The 16072-nt window shown below is 39.0% G+C and overlaps 1 protein-coding gene across 5 annotated transcripts in view; it reads right to left on the bottom strand.

Annotated features, from left to right (window-relative positions):
- Positions 1–1535: 1535 nt before the first annotated feature.
- Positions 1536–16072, bottom strand: part of PLXNB2 (plexin B2) — a 257236-nt gene continuing 242699 nt past the window's right edge. For all 5 annotated transcript variants that reach the window (XM_048300734.1, XM_048300732.1, XM_048300736.1 and 2 more), the window contains 7 exons: positions 12128–12282; positions 10407–10567; positions 9669–9816; positions 9112–9176; positions 8327–8402; positions 6253–6327; positions 1536–3433 (listed from right to left, as the gene is read on the bottom strand). In XM_048300734.1, coding sequence (XP_048156691.1) covers positions 3329–3433; positions 6253–6327; positions 8327–8402; positions 9112–9176; positions 9669–9816; positions 10407–10567; positions 12128–12282 — 785 coding nt within the window. In that variant the 3' untranslated portion in view covers positions 1536–3328. The remainder of the gene's footprint in view (positions 3434–6252; positions 6328–8326; positions 8403–9111; positions 9177–9668; positions 9817–10406; positions 10568–12127; positions 12283–16072) is intronic.

Genomic DNA, 16072 nt, shown 5'->3' with positions numbered 1-16072 from the left:
AGTGAGTGCATGTAAATACAGCTCAGACTCAGCAGGCTGAGAAATGTGTCCAACACAGCAGGGTGCAGAAGGGGGAGGCTCAAGTAGACTGTAAAGGAGTGATCAGAGAAGTCATCTTGAGGAGACATTATGAATGCCTCATGTATGTGAGCTAGCCAAGGTCCCCTCCACCCATAACCACTTTCTTATAAATCTACAGCATATAGAGAGCAGCAAAAAGGTCAAGTAAGGTTTCAGAGGTAAACCTGGCACTAAGGAATAGAGAGTGAATTCCTGGCCAGAGACAAAAAAACCCCATTCCTGTTCAGTTGGATGAGTTATTACATATTAAACAAGCTGGTGCAGGGACCTTGTCCCATCATATGAGATCTCTACTGGCATGTTTGCTGGTGAGGAGGCAAGCAAACCCTTGAAGAGGCAGCTGTCAGCAATGGGATTCAGACATGCTGGTGGTGGTCAAATACCTGTACCAGCCTCCCACATTTAGATGTGGGAGATGTCCAAGCAAGGGAACTTTTCTCACAGCTGCTTCTATGCAGTAAAGTGACTTCTATTATGCAGAAAGAAGGCTCTTGTGCTTTAAGAAGTGCCCCTTAGAGGGGCTGCAGAAGGGATGAAAAGGAGGGAGACCCCCAGTGAGCTTTTTCCTTTTATCTTGTAGATGAACCAGATGGCAGGAGCAGCAGAAACCAAAGAAGGAGCATGAAGGTTTTAAGAATCAGATTGCTAAAACGTAATGAAAACTGAAGCCAAAAACTCGGCCTGGGCAAAACAGAGCACCAGAGTGGAAAAACAAGCACTGGAGTAGCTTAGCCAAAGGGGAAATAATAAAATAAATGAGCTCAGTTCTTCAATTCAAATTCCAACTCTGTGCTTTCAGGACAGGAGACTTGGAGAAACTGAAAAACTGGCATTAAGTCTCTTTGTAGCTGCAGCTGCTCACAGTTATCTGCCTCTGTGTTCCCTGGCAGGCGACACTGCAGCACCGATAGCCTGCAAATTTCCCAGGAAGTGAGAAAAGGGCACCAAGAATGACTAATGGATCCATCATGAACTTGCACATGCCAGCAGACACACATACCACTTCCCTATAATAGGTAAGATCCAGCTGGAGCACCGCTGCATCCCAGAGTCACAGTCTACAGCTGCTCTGTGTCAAGTCACTGGTGATGGGGGACATATAATGTTCCCTCTGAAAGCCCTACTTGCTCGAGCAGGGCTTTCTGGTCTCTCTGGAGAGATGCTGCTGAGCTTGTATTTTAATTGGCTTTCAGGTCCCAAGATAGATTAGGCAAGAAGACCTCACTCTGGTATGTTGCACTACATCCTTGCTTCTCCAGAGTACTGTCATTTTTCAGAGCAAATGCCAATAAAAAGGGCATGATGTCAGGCATTCCATCTGCAGGATGTGCTGCGCTCCTCCGTTCCCAACCACAGACTGATGGACGCTGCTGCTCCATCACTCCCGGAGGAAGCATTACAAATCCTTTCAACACCCATCCCCCCAGTTTCAGTAAAGATCCACTGACACTTGGTGGAAAAAACAACATTATATTTGATTTACAATTAACAGGATTTACAAATAATGAAAAAGAAACAGATTAGCCATGAAATTAGGATGCCTTTGTTGATGAAAGAGTAACTGGCAAAGCACCTTCCTGTAGAAGTCATATAACTCAGTCCTAAACAGTATAAAATAACTTACAGCCCAGGCAGGTTCAGGAATTATTATAGACAAATGCAAGAAGTCGAGTACAAAACAAACAAAAAAACTGCTCACAGCCTACTGGGCAGAAAACCAGTTTTGGTGAGGCTTTTGATTTTCAGAAACTGAAGGAAAGGCCCACTGACAAATACTAGGAAAATTTCAAAACGGGAGGAAAAAAAAAATATCAACAGACAGTAAAAGTGAGTGTGTGACAACCTACCAGGCAGGAAGAGCGGGCGGCAGACACTGCATTAGCTTGCTGAGAGTCAGCAGAGTCCGGGTGCTTGGCAGGACAATGAATGAAGGAGTACAGATGGCAGCACTTCATTAAAATGCTACTTTACTGCCAAAAACTTGCAAGACAAAGAGAAGTAAAGTTCTCTGATGTGCAATACAGCAATTTAAGAAGACGTACCTAACTTTTTGATTTGTACGGAGCTTACCTATATTGTAAACACACACTTTCTGACAAGTTATTTCAATTTTCTTTGCTATGGATTATAGTGTGTATTCAATCAAATGCAGCATTCCAAGGCTCAAAACTGACCGAGTGGTTTTCAATAGATGGGTATATGATTTTTCCAATATCATACTAGTATTTTACATCACAGATACAATAAAAACAAGTGATGATATTTCTAGGACAGTTCCAAGATTCAAATAAAAAATCATCAGAACCATTCTAAAATAGGATATTATACATAATCAAATCATGTTAAACAGCACACTCTCGGCAAGCAGCTAATTACAAGCATTCTGCTGGTCATGTTTTTCACACAAAAGTCATTCAATAGCACATAAATACTTATTTTTCTGATCTGCTTCTTTTTACAAAACCATTCATCAGATTCACAGAATTAGTACAAGTAAGGCACATTAGCATATATCATAAAACTCACAATAATAACAAAGAGTTTTAAAGTTTTAAGGACTAATTCCTTCTTTGCAGTGATTTCTGAACTGAACAAGACTTGATCAGTAGAACTCTCCTATACTGACATTACTCTTATTTCTCTCTCAGCCATCTGTGGTGGGTGCAATACTGTGCATCACCATTGAGATAAATAATTAAATTTAGAACTTGTGTGGTAACAAATCCCATTTTCAGGTCTTGCAGAGAAATTGGACACTTTGTTCACTGTATTCATTATGAGCACAGACCAAGTTTTAGAGCTCTATGGAAGTCAATTTCCAGTTATCAAAATAAAAGGGGATATTGCATGTGTCTCTGAGAATGTTATTGTTTTCCTAGTACAAATATTGCTTAAGGTAGAAAGGATGCTATAGTATTGAATTTACTTGCATAATGAATCCTAAATGCTGATGTCTCAGGTTCTACTAAATCAAATGAATTATAGGTTTTTCTTCTTCCACCCCCCACCCTGCCCCCAACCAAAGGACTTTCTTTCCCACAGAAGATTCATTTACACACAACACAGCTTTTAATTAGAAGCATAATTTACAGTAAAAATTCTTTACATTACACCTCTGCTATCAAAAAACCATGAAATCTTTCATTTAAAGTTGTAATTATACATTAAAAAATAGAACACTATTTCCTTAACAGGAAGAATGAATTTGAACATCTTCAGATCAGATTTCTTTATTGCGGCTTTTGAGTCAAAGGTCAGTCACTTTATTCTCTAGCGCAGCTGCTATTTGCTGTAAACGGAAGGCAAGCTGCATTTTTTGTGCAGCTGGATCCTCTTCAAGTGCATTTATAATCTGGAAGATATAAACAGGGAAAGTTTAGAATAATTGAACTTAAAATGTATGACATAGTTCGGAGACCAAGTATTTGATACTCCTTTGGTTGTAAAGACTCTTTTGCATTCACTCTGTACCAAAGTCCATCTATTAGGCCCCATGTTCTATTTGTAAAAAAAGACAGTAAAAATGATTGTCTTTGTTATTTTATCTAAGTTTCTATAATGTTTCCCATTATGTTGAGATACAAGCAAATTAATAGCTAGTACTTTATCTTGTAAAATATTACATTCCAAGAGGGAGCAGGCAGGGGAAAAATTTCCTTAGAGCTATTTAAGAAACAGTGCTTTTACTTACAGTGCACCCTACAAGGCTTAAGGGTCATTTACCATCGGTAATTATATCACATCCCCATGAGCTTTAGTTATGAGACGCTCCTGGGTGGTCCAGCCACAGGCATATGGTAGGACAGTGCAAGGTCTCCTGTGTCTGTAGGCAATATGAGGAATAAAGCTAGCAGCTCCCCTTTGGCTCTTGCCAAGAAGAGCCGAGACTCTGGCCCGGCACCACATAGCTCAGGAAAGCAAAGAGCTCATCAGAGGAGCCCCCAGCACCCTACAGCCTCTGCTGTACAGAATATATATAAGAGGATATGACTCTTAAGACACAAGAGATTTGAAAACAAGAGCTAGTAAAGGTCAGCTGTTATGAGAAGGCTTTTCTTCAAATAGAGATTTTTAGGGCTTCCCAGATCAAATTCAAAAGGTTTTGAAAGGTTTTAATTTCCACCATCCTTTAGGAAAACTTTCCCACTAGCTATTAGATTTCTCCATTAGAAGAATGTGTTACATGACAAAACCATTCCTTTTCTGGAACTGGCTTTATTAATATAAGTCTGACAGTGTAATCAGGCGGAAACCTTTAGCACTTTTTAAATACTATATAAACTTGCAAGTACAAGGACTGGAAAAATGGTGTTTGCCTGTCACTACCTGTGTTTTTTATTACTTCTTGAACATCACCGACAATGGAGATTAATGCATTTAGAATCAATCTAGCCAATAATTTCACTTTGAAGGGCTGGTATAGCATGTGCATTTCCAACATTGGAGCAAATTTGTTTAGAAATAATTATTTTAATGAATTTGTTTTTAAAGTGTGAAAATATTTTTACAAGACAGACTTAATAAACACTTATTGCAGTATTTAAACTGGGCCTAATTTAATTTGGTATTGTTTCCTTAATTTAAACAATTATATCTAGCTGTAACTCCTCAAATCTAGACTAAATAATTAATGATTATCTCTACTGGTGAATATATCCTTCACATAAATGTGGACAATTAGAATGTACCCACTTAGTCATTGTCAAGCCCTGCAGAGATGCAGAAGGTACAGCACATGCTGGGAACCACTGTGTCAGTAATAAAGACAAGGGCAGCTGCAAAATGTTCCAATTTATGCAAATTAAAACATTTTCATGGAAAATAAATAAGCTTGATTAATTTTAGTGAATGGTTCTTGACAGATTATCTCCACAATTCTGAATTAGCAGCCTTTTCATCAGATGCACCTCATTGTTACACAGTGATGTACATGGAAGGGAAGAGCTGCAGCTATATACTGGGGTGTGCTGGCCTGCCACTGATGAAGTCCCACAGGCTGGTGACTCCGCCTGAGGTGTGGATGAGTCAGGGATTTACAGTTCATCTGTCATTCAGGGTCCCTGAGTGTTTTTGTAAGAGGTCAAACTATGGACACATTTGGGAAGGTGCTGAAAGCCAGCTTAGCTCTGGGGATGAGGGGTGAGGGAATGCCATCGGGTTGGCCTACATTCTTCTGGCTGCTTCCCCCACTGACCATCATTGCAAGACTTCTCAGGGTGATTTGATTTTGCCTGCTTGCATCTGTTTAAAAGCTGCGACAGGCTGGCTGCTCCTGTATAAAGCAGCTGCAGTGAAGGATGAGACTCACTGTCTTTAGTGCTAAATATAAGTGAAAACATGAACTGTGCTGAGGTGCAAGACTAACCGAACAGAGCTCACATGTGCTGTGCTCCTTTTTGATTCGGCATCTGTTCTTACTTGCTTTGATTTAATTCTGAGAGTTTTCTGGAGGCATTCATTTCCATGGAAACCTTTGAATAAAAGTTTCCTTCTCTCTTTTTGTTTTCAGATTAAATTTGGAGAGCCATAGCCACAGCCCAGCTACACTGGGATATTCTTTGTCCCCCTTTCCACAGGGTGTGAAAAACCTAAGAAACTTTTTAAACTGAAGCTGTGAGCCTGCTTTTGAATCAGGCTACGTTCAACAGTTACTCTGCTTTACCTTAGGCAGGCACTTCACTTGGCATGGCAAAACAGGGATGGTACCATGCATGGAAGTTTTTAGAGCAATTTAACTTATAAAAAGGACATAGCTCCAATTCCTACAAGCAAAACAAATTTAACAGATTGCTCCTCATAGAAAAGCACACTGTCTTGAAACCTGATATAACTCTGATGACTTTTTGCTCGGTGACATTCTTATATACTTATTAGGATGGTAGAACTGAAGAGAAACAATTTTTAAATCTGTTTATTTTTCAGATCCTGTTAAACTATCCGTTAAACTATCCCTACTGAAACCAGATAGCCATAATGAAATTGTTCATTTATAAGGACATTCCTTTGACCAGTGTAATTGCCAAGCAGGGTATACAACTGCAAGGCTTTTGTTCAGCATTGCTTTTACCTGATTATTCAGTGAAATCCAGAAGTCACTCCTTTAGACTAGCGTTAGCCTTCATAACATTTTACCATTGATATTAAAGCATGAAAATAAAGGCCATCACTTACCTCATCATAGTATTTGTTAGTGTACTGGTAGAGTTGGTGTAGAGCCACAAGCGTGTTTAAGGAATCGGTATGTGCCTGTTAACACAAGCAGGCAGCAAATATGTCAAAGTAGGATCACCCACAGCTGAAAGTTATGCACACACACATTGGGTACAATTGACAAGATTTCCAAATGCAAGCTCTATGTTTAACTTTTTTTAAATGTCACTTGGGGCAGAGAAGAGGAGTGAGAAAACTTTTGTTTGATGATTTTCAGATCAAGACTTTCCCTCTGGTATTTTTCCAGCCTGCCCACAGCTCTTAGCTTTGGGGGTAGAAGATATTTTGAACTGTGACTGTCAAACCACAGGCTGCAGCTTAAACATCTGTTAGCAGCATGGGTGTGAAAAGCTAAAGCATTTACTCAGTACAATCTACATATTGTTGAGATATTAAGCATTGGTTCTGACACAGTCATCAAGGGTGTTTGAAATTCTTTTTCCAGCTCTTTTTACATCCTGGAAATTATTCACACCTCACTACAGCAAAGGTGTAACTCATCAATATTATGAGCACATGCACATTTGGAAAAAGCCACCTGAATCATGAAGATACGAAGGTGTGGGGGGGTGTGGTGAGAAGAGAGAGAAAGGACTTTAAATGAAGAAGGAAATAACCCTTCCACTACCTCATCTTCCCCCCTGCCCCCTACACATATAACTTATTTAGTGAATGTGCTCTACCTGTCTGAACAGATGTTCTTCATTCAAACGTGTAGGATTCAGGTCTCTAGCTATGCCTTTAGTCTTTAAGTTAGTTAAGAAAATGAAGAATTGCAAAATATTGCTACTGGCATAAATGATTACCCAAAGGATAAAGCAGCAGAGAAACATCCATCTTTCCTTTCTCTATAAAAGTCACTTTTAGAGCTGGTCAAAATTTGCAGTGTTTGATCACTCCTTCCATATTAATTTTTATCATAATTTATAATGAAAATGGAAAGGAAGAACATATTTTGCTGATGTTAAAACATTATATTGAATTTATTTTTAATCACCAAATATTCTAATTTTATATACATCTTAATTTATGTAATAAATAAAGTGAACTGTAAAATGAAATGTCACTGCAGATGAGTTTTGTAGTGAATGACTGAAAATAGAAATGCTCTCATGAGGATGTTGATCCGCAAAATGTTAGGTCCTAAGGGCACTGAAATAAACAAACCGCAAAAAATTCCCCAAACATCCTCCTTACGCTCGAGCTCTTCAACTAAATTAAGCAAATGAGCAAACCAGCCACTAAGTACACTGCCTTCTTGCTCAGGCTAAACAACATCTTTAGGACTGGTGAGGGACTCTCCTGGTTCTCCAAGTTAAATAGAGTGCTTCAAAGGCAAGAGCCTGCTCGAGCTGAGCTGAGCTGCAGGCAGACAGTGTGTCTCAAGAACGAAGCTAAAGGTTTTGTAATGACTTTGTTCCACCAGTCTCCAACCAAAGTCCCAGACAGCAACCACCCTGCTCTACTCTTCTCCCTGTGAGGTAACCCGAATAACCTACAATGCAAAAAGTGCCACTGAGCAAGCACACAATGAACTTCTCACATGTACCATAAAGCAGATGTATTGCCCCTGTATAGACAGTTCTAAAATATGCTATACTTAATGTGCATGCTTCTTCTTTAATTTCTGGAATCTAATTTTTGCTGTGGTAGCACTGTGAATTCAGTCACTACTCGTTGTCAGTATGACCAATGCTAAAAATCCCCTATATGCTGTGGAGAGAAAGCGCAGTTCAAGAGTGCTATAATTTTTCCACAATGGATGTGAAAAATCCAGACACTGTGCTCTATTCCCTGCATAACTCAGATAGATTAGTGACAATAAGGATTCTCGATTCCATTCAATAATCAACATTTCAAAGGTCTAACAGGCATGACTACAATAAACAGGAGTATTTCAGAGATTTATGAAATAAGTCATCTGATATTTGCACATACAAAATACTCCATTTGTCCAGATAGAAAGAGAAGACAACAAAAACCAGTGCTACACTTGGCTCCAATTTCAGTACAAGAAAATGGATTATATTCTTACCCTAGAAATCTCTGCTAGATGGGTATTCATGTCTTGGTCACTCACTGGCACCATCTGACGAATACCTTTGTAGTAACTGCAAGAGATTAGAAAATATTTTCAGTTAGGTGAAATAAACTGTGTCTTTCTGGTAATTCTGTCTTTCAATTTTGCCATTATTTCAAACATGCTTCCTTACTAACACAGGAGATACTCTACCACAACAGACCAATGATTCCTTTAGTAATCCCACCTTTCAACATTAGTACCTTTGCAGAAGAGCCAAATCATACCTGATTGTACAGAAACATACCACAGGAAAAAAAATCTTTAACTGCAAGATAATGATTATCTTAGGTCTTAAAACTGGCAAGAGTTTTGTTCTGCAGCAGATTTTCCATGATATTAACAGAATTACCAATTAGTAAATGAATTAAGTCAGAGACAGAATAGAAAAAAAAAATGTTTCTGAAAATGTTTTCAGGATTTTGTCTCTACTGAGTTATGGAAGTGCAGCATTTGTTAGACAGATCGTGTGGGTAACAACTATGACTGCAGAAAACAGCATCATATTTCTCCTGAATAAATCTATTCATCTGTCTATACAGACTAGAATACACACTGGGTCATAATGGAGATCCATTTCAACTCTCCCAATGCCACCACCAAAGGGATGTTTATAAACATCTGGGTGTAAATTTTTTAATATTTGACAGCTAACTTTGACTATATCAGCATTCCCTTTTCCTCTTACACAGGCTTAAAATCCTAATAACTGAATAAGCATGAAAAGAGTTGATACTTACTCTTCCACCATTTTCTTATAGTTAGAGATTTCTTTTGCATAAAGTAATTTGTTACTTGGAGAATCCTGAAAAATTTAGAATACAGAAAAATGTAGTTATTTATGAACATTTCTAGGAAGCAAAATAAAGTCAAGAATGTAAGATCAAGCCTTTCTATTCACATGCACTTGAGCTTTACAGATATTAACATTTGGATACTTATTAACATTGGTGGGATTATTTCATAAAAAGATGACGTTTACACATGGCATTACAGCTGAGTTTTACAAATATATCAATTCAAGGTGATAATAAATTATTGGTGAAATAATCAGTTTTAAACATGCTTTTTATAAAAGCAGCTGCTATTTTCTCCTTTTTCTAAGTATCAATTGGCAGACTACACAGCAATACTGACAGTTCACCAACCTGTTAAGTGGTGAAATGTTAACTTCATTATAAAACTAAAGAGAAACAACCAAGGCTGTATCTCCTCAGAGAATGGGTATTGCCTGTGAGGCTGCCCTTTGTCTCGTCAGGCATGAGCATAGTCAGGATGTAGAATGCAAATCACTTACTCTGCTTAATTTGTGCTCTGTTCTTGTGCAAGCATCCATGAAAGTCTGTGCAATGACTGACAAGGAAGCATCCACTACTTCATGAACATGAACATCAAAGATGAAATGGGGATTTTTCAGTATGTTTACCCAGAATCTAAGAGGCAGGCTGCAAAGCAAGGAAAACGATAAATAATCCTTTTTACACAGTAAATATTCCACAACAAGAAAATCACATGAATTTAAGTATGGGCTTTGCATTTTGATCTCCTCACAATAGTGATGTTTAATTTTATATTTCAATGTTTATACAAGCTTGTCTGGGTTCCATGTCTGAAAACCAAATCTTTACATCTCTCACAGAAAAACTCGTATGAGAAGGACCTTAAGTGCCCCAAAATAGCAAGTGAAGATGTCTGCAAGGTCAGAGAAACCATCAAGTAGCATGTATTAGATTTTGTGATTTGACAGGTAAATCTAGTCCCATTTGCCTCTTGCTTTCCTCTTCTCTAAGGAGAGACAAAAAGTAAAACATGGTAAATCTGCCAGTGATAATCCCATAGGTAAACTGGTTTAATTTTTTGCTGCTTCTAGGCTTACAGGGAATCTTTTTCATCATACAAACATATTACCTCAATTAAATGATTTTGAGGATTATAAATGAAATTTACTTTGATTTGTGGTAAGAATGCTAGTATATACCTGGGAATTACACTCTTATTTCACTGCAGTATGAGTGTGACTCTTTTCATAGCGTACCTGTTTGTTTTCCAGATGTGAATGGTATCTTCATCCTTGATGTCATGTTTTTCAGCTTGTTCATCAAGAAAGTCAAAGAAGTACTTCACAGCTGGTGGCACCACATGGTTTGAGTTAAGCACACTATGAAAGAAGTCATCTACAAACTGCTGAAGTGTCCCCTAAAAGCAAAATTTAAAAAATCAGTTACATTTGTGTTACAAGCTGACCTCAGTGGCTGTCACTGATGGCCTTTATCCTGAGTGCTAAGAGTGAGAAAAAGCAAGACACTTTTTAGAACAGTGACTTTGTAAACTGCTGACAGAGTAAAGACCTTTTAGAGCACAATTTTATGTTCTAGACTGAAAGGTTGTGACTTCACCAGAGATCCTATGGTTTGCACAGAAAGGTGTGCCTTCTGCTTGACAGAAGAAGCGGGAATTGGTTGCTACATTTACACTTCAGCATCATTGTACACATAAAGTAATTTTTAGCCACTTTTTAATGGTTTTTCAACTTCCCACATCCAGTTGCTCTGACACGAGAGCACCATGTGATTTTTAGAAAGAGACTGAGAGGAAAAAGTACCAGAGAGCATTTGCCCTTTTTGTTTAAGGGCAAGCACTTGGGTCTTATCAGACACCCAGTCTGACTCAGCTTCAGGAGATCCATGGAGTCCAAGGAGTGAAGTGTCCAGAAGGGCTGTGTTCTTGGTTGGATTCCTGCCTGGATCTTAGTAACAGCAACCTCAGAGGCTGTCCCCTTGTTTTAGAGATGACCCTGTTGAAACCATGTAGAGTTCATCCCCAGTCAACTGACTGGCCCTACAGACATCTTGGAAGGGCTGCATCCTCTTTCCAACCATGACTCCATCTGACAGCCTCCAAACAGGGCAGGGACCCAGATGGCAAGGAGCTCTAAGACGTTCTACTGTCAGGAAGAACACATTGACAGTCCCTGGGTTTTAGGGGTAGCCACAAAACCTCACCAACACTTTATGAGTCAATAAAGCTCCAGACTGGTAATAATCTATAAAATGGCTATTGGGAATATAAAAGCAGTGGCTTTATTAACAGAAAAAGGGGATGCAAGCATCTTTCTGGCTCTTTGTCCTGAGTCTCTGTCATCTGTCCAAAGACTTTCCTTCATATCAACATCCACACTTGGACAAGTGGCCTTAGCTGGAGCCAGACTGCCTTCATTTTCATAAAAGGAGCCTGACTTTGTGGTCATTAAACACATTATTCTAAATTCTTTCTCCAAGGGGAAGTGTTTCAAAAAATTACTTTGCTCATGATCGATTCTGCAGTGTAGGCACTAAAAATACTCTAAAAGGACTATTATTATTTGGAAACTTTTTTTTTAAATTTTACTGCAGCATTGATCACATACAAGAACAGGGAAATATAAGGCTCTGTAGGAGTTTATAAAGCATTCAGTTCAAAAGAAAACCCAGCAAAATATTATCTAAACAGGTGGCACAGAGCAGAATATCCATCTTTGTCTTGCAAGGAAAATCCGTATTTAATGATCACGTAATCATGGTTCTCAGCTTTGATCAGGAGTTGTACTTTATCTCTTTCCCAGTCATGTTCCTCAGGGCATATGAATCACTTGAAGCCTTGACCACCAGCTTGTATATACATGACACATATTCCAAATAGCAGCCAAACACATAATTAATATTTGCATCTATTTCTTCCTGTAGAAGTGAGGTATAACTATACACATCTGAGGCCTACCTTCACAGAAAGAAGTCTGGTCAGGTAGATTTCTGTAATAGCTTTGGTCCTCTCTTTTTCTTTCACACTGCCCCGCTTTGATTTACCTTCATCCATTTCATCCACTGGTCGGACTAGATGCCAGACCTTATTTTCATCTTCCAGGAGTGCATGCCCTAGAAACAGTAATTGCAATAATTATAAAAAACACTCAACCCCAGAACAGCAACACAAAAGTAATCATATACATATGCACGTGTTCCCTCTTCTTAACATACCTGTCCTCTTGCCAAGAGGATCTAGATTACTCTATTTCTGTCCAACATATACAACTCAAGTACTAAATGTTCAGTGGCACAGAGCTGAAAAAGCTTACTTTTGTCAAGAGCAAAGGGAGGGAAAGGAATCACACAGTAGGAAAACTCCTGTTCGGTCATTGTCCTGGCTCAAGCCAGGACAGGGATAATTTCTGCAGTAGCCAGGAGGGGTCATGGCTGGGACATGGGGGTTGTTCTATATCATCTCATGTCATTGTCATAGGTGGAGAGAAGGGAGTCTCCTCTGGGGAGAAGGCGTTCCTTCCAGGGGAGTAAGTGTGAAGGGAGCAGTGGGGTAATGCCAGTTTCAAGCTGGAGGAAGCAGTGAGAGTAGCATGACAGAGGGAGTGATCAGGTACTGTCTGTTGTTGAGGGTTTCCATGGTGAGCAATTTTTATTTATTTTCTTGTATCTGCTGTCATTAGTATTGTTGATGTTACTGTTCGTTTTCTTATCTCATTACTGTTTCCAGTAAATTGTTGTTATCTCAACCCGATTTTTACCTTTTGTGTCTCCAGTTGTCCTCTCCATCCTGCTGCAGGGAAGGGAGAGGTGAAGGGGAAAGTGAGCAAGCAGTGCATGGCTTGGAGTGGTAGAAGACTAAATTGGAGAATACCATTCCTAAACCACTGTTGAGGCCACGTAGAGTTCATCCCCAGTCAACTGATTGGCCCTACAGACACCTTGAAGGGCTGCATCCTTTTTCCAATCATGACTTCAGCTGACAGCCTCCAAACAGGGCAGCCATGTAACAAACAGTCATGTAAACACAGTATGTGTGTGCTTGGAGGTGCACACAATCAAGTTCTCTGCTTCTTTGTGAATTCTCAAAGACATGATCAAGTTATAGAATCTTAGCTAGGTCTGACCCCATAGCCACCACAGAAATACCAATTGCAGCCTACTCCTGGTACAACCTTTTTTCTAGGTAACACCATTACAATTCACATCTTTACCGCAGCTGCTGAGGTCAAAGAATGGTATCTCGGTTCAAAGCTTCCTTTTATCAGCATATGGTAAGCACCACTTGACTCTGTAGCTGAGTGAAGGAAAAAGGCATCCCTTCACTGAGATGACATGAACTCCAGCAGGCAGAGGTAATGATTGAAGCAAATTAATACCCATTATAATAAGATTTTTTAAAAATTTGTTTCTCAGTATTCATAGTTTAAACCAGAGGGAGAGACTCACATCAAGTGTGTTACAGTAAGGCAGAAACAGGAGTAAGCACTTGGGTGCTAATAACAGCTCTTCTGGTTACAGTGCCTCACTGTGCCACCTGGGGCTTGGCCATGGACCCGGTCCCGGGCCTTGGACCAACCGTCCCACAGTGGATAAAAGCAGTTTTGTATTTCAGCATCAGCATTATTGTTCAGACAAACTCCATGCCTAAGAATCTTTTGTTACAAACAGTTCTCAAAGAGATGATACAATTGTTTTCACTTGCAATTAATATTCCTTGAAAAGAGTTTCTGTGTCACTTTCAAATCTCCTGGTTTTGCTTGTTCTTCCTTTAATTCCTGAACTTTTGCATCTACTTGACATAATCCCTAAAATCGTAGCACTTTCCCAGTGCAAGTTACTGAATCAGTACATTTAAAATCATTGACATCTTAAAAATATGGAAGTTATTTTTCCCATAAAAATTGTGATTCAGCCACACTGTACAAATTATTTTGCATTCTGCTAAGTTTTATGCTTTAATATACATTCTAACATAACTGAATCCCAGTTACAGCACAAAATATCAGTTTTTAATTGCATTAACTTTGACCATAATGGTTTATTAACTAAGTTCCTCAACAGCTACATTGAATTTCCCAGCTTGCATGTACATTCAATATTTTACATCACAGGGGAAAATAACATTAAAGTGTAATCTGGCAAAGCCAACACTTTTTCTTGAATCTACTTTATATATCCTTATGAAAAGCATTAGTTATGTAGTCTTCTGGGACCTTACTTCTTTTTAACAAGGTAGGGAAAAAATATAAATTCCACATTAAATCACATTGTCCTTTGAGAGTTCTTAATTCAACTTGGAAGTTCATGTGAATGAAGCCAGAAAAAATAAAAGCTATCACTTTATTTTGAAGCAGTTGTGATTTCACAATAGATGCTATTCATGGCAATCATCTGCCAGTACAGTAAGAACTACTGCTGGGCATGAAGTATGGAATTTCTTTTGCAATCCCTGTTACTTACTTTCGGAAATTATTAGATCAAATCATGCAGTTCGACCAGAAACTATATTCCAGCCTTATGTCAGTTGTTTGGTACGCTCCTGCTTCCTCCTTTGATTCAAAGGAATTTATTCTCTCTTTTCCCTCCTGATGGTGTATGGTCCAGTTTAACTTTGGACAGAAGAGGAAACAACTAAAGGGGTTTCCACTGAGATTACAGGCTCTTACATGCAGCTGAGTTTGTTCTGTGTTTGTTTAGAAACAGCAGAATTGGCTACTAGTGGAGTAGTAGTTATTTCATAGGAAAGTAAGGATTAAGAGACTACAGCTCAGCCAGATGAACTTCTACAACCCGAATATCTCGCTTCATTGCTATAAATAGCAGGAAGAAAGAGGAAGAGAAATTCAGAACATGGAGCAACAAAACATGTTAGCAATATGGTTGCTAAGAGAAAATAACAGTTCGATGAGATAATATTTTCCTCAATGGGAAAGCAGGAAGTGAAGAAAATAAAAGCTAGGGGGAAATACCTCCTTTTTATCTCCACAGTGACACTATGCATCAAGTTGCAAGCAGGGAGAAGATTGTGTCCAGGGGGTAAAATGCTTCCCCCTGAGCTCTTTGTCTTGGCCCTTGACATTCTTTGGCCAATATAAAATAATTCATGGGGGAGTGGAGGGGGTGTTAATGGCAAAAATAGACTGTGCTGACTAATTATAGTGGTAGGAACTATGACGTAAACATCAGGCAATGCAGCCCCTTTCCCCTTGTGCAACCTGCAGCAAATTATCTTCCTTCCAGTCTCCCCTACCTCATGAATACTGCTCCATGGAGATGAAGGAAGGGCTGCCCTAACAGATCTGCTAATTAGTATTTCTGATCTGCAACCCTGTGTCTATTTTTATTCAGAATTTAAAAAGGAAAAAAACCTAACAAAACAAAACCAAATATCAGGAAAAAAACACCCAAAATAACAAATGTGTTGTTTTGGTTTATAGTTCAGTACAGAAATACTGGTATGAAATCACTGGAACCATTCTCCTTCTTGATACAAATTAGTAACTGCATTTATTGTCTCCAGAAGCAAAAGATGCTGCATTTAATTTGTCACAATCGCCAGCTTCTAGTGTCTTCCTGTTAGAAACTCTGAATAAAAGCAGCATGGAAGCAATGCCAGGGTTTAGGGCAACATCTCTGAACATGGTTTTACATTTTTGGTCAGTGCAAAGCGTCCTACTTTGGCTGAGAGTTAATGGCTTCAGCTGACACTTCTCAATGCAAAAGGTGCAAGTCAATGAGACTGAATAAAAGGAAATCCACTTCATCACAAGCCTCATTCATAGTCAGGATAGGATTTCTTTTTATTCCAACCCTGTAAATCCCAGTGTCATATACATGTGTATGTGTGGGAGGGGAAGCCTCTGATCCCCTCTTCTCCCTTTTGTACACAGTGTCTCACAAATCA

Source organism: Corvus hawaiiensis, chromosome 4 (genome assembly GCF_020740725.1).
Source record: "Corvus hawaiiensis isolate bCorHaw1 chromosome 4, bCorHaw1.pri.cur, whole genome shotgun sequence".
Lineage (NCBI taxonomy): Eukaryota > Metazoa > Chordata > Aves > Passeriformes > Corvidae > Corvus > Corvus hawaiiensis.
The sequence above is the reverse complement of the archived record's forward strand: the minus strand, read 5'-3'. Positions and strand labels throughout refer to the sequence as shown.